Source organism: Cyprinodon variegatus, unplaced genomic scaffold, assembly GCF_000732505.1.
Source record: "Cyprinodon variegatus isolate N-32 unplaced genomic scaffold, C_variegatus-1.0 Scaffold167, whole genome shotgun sequence".
NCBI lineage: Eukaryota > Metazoa > Chordata > Actinopteri > Cyprinodontiformes > Cyprinodontidae > Cyprinodon > Cyprinodon variegatus.
In genome coordinates this window covers 642,204-644,145 of record NW_015150620.1, presented here as the reverse complement: position 1 = coordinate 644,145, position 1,942 = coordinate 642,204, and the positions used below count along the sequence as shown (strand labels likewise).

General features: G+C 38.1%; 1 protein-coding gene across 1 annotated transcript in view; it reads left to right on the top strand.

Annotated features, from left to right (window-relative positions):
* terf2 (telomeric repeat binding factor 2) overlaps nucleotides 1–1,942 on the top strand; it is a 19,473-nt gene that overhangs the window by 6,480 nt on the left and 11,051 nt on the right. The window contains exon 4 of the mRNA XM_015378226.1: nucleotides 6–146. Coding sequence (XP_015233712.1) covers nucleotides 6–146 — 141 coding nt within the window. The remainder of the gene's footprint in view (nucleotides 1–5; nucleotides 147–1,942) is intronic.

Genomic DNA, 1,942 nt, shown 5'->3' with positions numbered 1-1,942 from the left:
CATAGAGGGACATATTCAGCCGTCTCATCCGTCAGCAGAGGAGCACGCACAAGATCATCGACCAGCTCAACTTTCCACAGTTTAAGACGGAGATGCTGCAGTTTTGCCAGAAGATCTGTCGCTTTACCGTCCCGTACCTTCACAAGGTGGACTCACAGAATTATACTAAAAAAATGTTTGTGTTTTGTTTTGCTTATAATTACATAAGTATTACCATATTAAGAAATTCTATCATTTAAAGCACAATAAACAACTTTTATTCCTTTGACATCGCAAAGTATTTATAGATGGATCATACATGCCTACACACACACACACACACACAGACACAGTGGGGCCAAAAGGTATTTAGTCAGCCACTGATTGTGAAGTTCTCCTACTTAAAATAATAAGAAAGGTCTGTCATTTTCATAATTGGTACACTTCAACTATGAGAGTCGAAATGAGAGGAAGTAATCCAGGAAATCACATTGTAGGATTTTAAAATAATTTATTCTCTCAGTAAATAACACATTCCTAAATTAAAGTTTACAATCATTTAGAGTAAATAAGACACCTTCATAATCCCAAATGTTCCGAAGAGATATTTAGTTAATCCACTTTTGAACAATGTTTATATTCAAACATCACTCTTGCTCTAACCATGCTCTTTTTGGACTGGGAGGAAGCCGGAGTACCCGGAGAGAACCCACGCATGCTCAGGGAAAACNGCAAAATAGGTTTAGCGCCACCGCAACACGGGAGGGAGAATTACGCCCAGGAGCAAATGTATGAAAATAGACCCGAGGGGAAAAAAACATGAATCGATACTCTTGCGGACGTATCGATGCATCGGATTGTCGGCTTTTGGATTGTGCATCGATACAAAACGATTATTATTAACACCCCTAGTCTCAGTGGTGGTCAGCTGCAGAGATGGTTCTTGATCGCCTCCCTAACTAATGCTCTTCTCCCCCAAGTGCTTTAGCTGTCTCTAGGAAGAGTCCTGGTGGTTCCAAACTTTTCATTTACAAATGATTTAGGCCACTATGCTCATTGGAACCTGTAAAGCAGCAGAAATCTTTGTTTTTCCAGATTTGTGCCTTTAAGAAACACTAGTCTCAGAGGTCTGTAGACAGTGCCTTTGACTCCATGCCTGATGTTTGTTCTCTGAGGTGCATGGTCAGCCAAGGGACCATGGCTCTAGGCAAGAGGAAACTTTTTGTCATTCGGAAAGGGAAGAAATCAATCTCCTAAAATTTGGAATAAGGCTATAGCAAATTGTGGAAATAATGCAGCGCTGTGAATACTTTCTGGATGCACTGTTTTTTGTTGATTCAAAAATATTTCTTCTCCTTTATAACATGAAAAAGATGAGTGTGTGTTAAAACCAAAAACTATTCTGATCTAACAAATAATGTATTGCTGTCTTTAGATCGTGGGGATATACATAAAGAATGAATTATTTAATAAAGCACAAGAGGCACTCGCTCTGTACCTTCCCAAACCAGGGAATCAAAAGGTAAGTCCTCCTGATCAGTGTTGAACCTGCTTCTCTTCTGCAGTTATGTTTTTTATCCAGTTTGGTTAATAAGCAAACTAATTTGGCAAATTATTGTTTGTTATGGTGTTGTTGTAGTCTACAGAGGAAGTTTGATCCAAACACATCTGAATCTACAACCTTGTAAATAAAGCATTTTGTTCAATGTAAGCAAATAATCACCTACACTAGTAGGTAGATTTGTAAGTAAAGTAGACACTGTTGTTCAGATACAGTCAACCTTATCATGAACTTGAGCTGCACAATCATGGAAAATTAAGTTTCTATATATTGTTAATAGATTTTCATCGTTTCTGTTTTTCCCATCTCTTCCCATTTATCTCCACCAAGGTTATGTTTTTAGGGTAGTTTGTGTTTGTTTGTCTGTGTACAGGGTAACTTGAAAAGTTATGGAGAGATTTT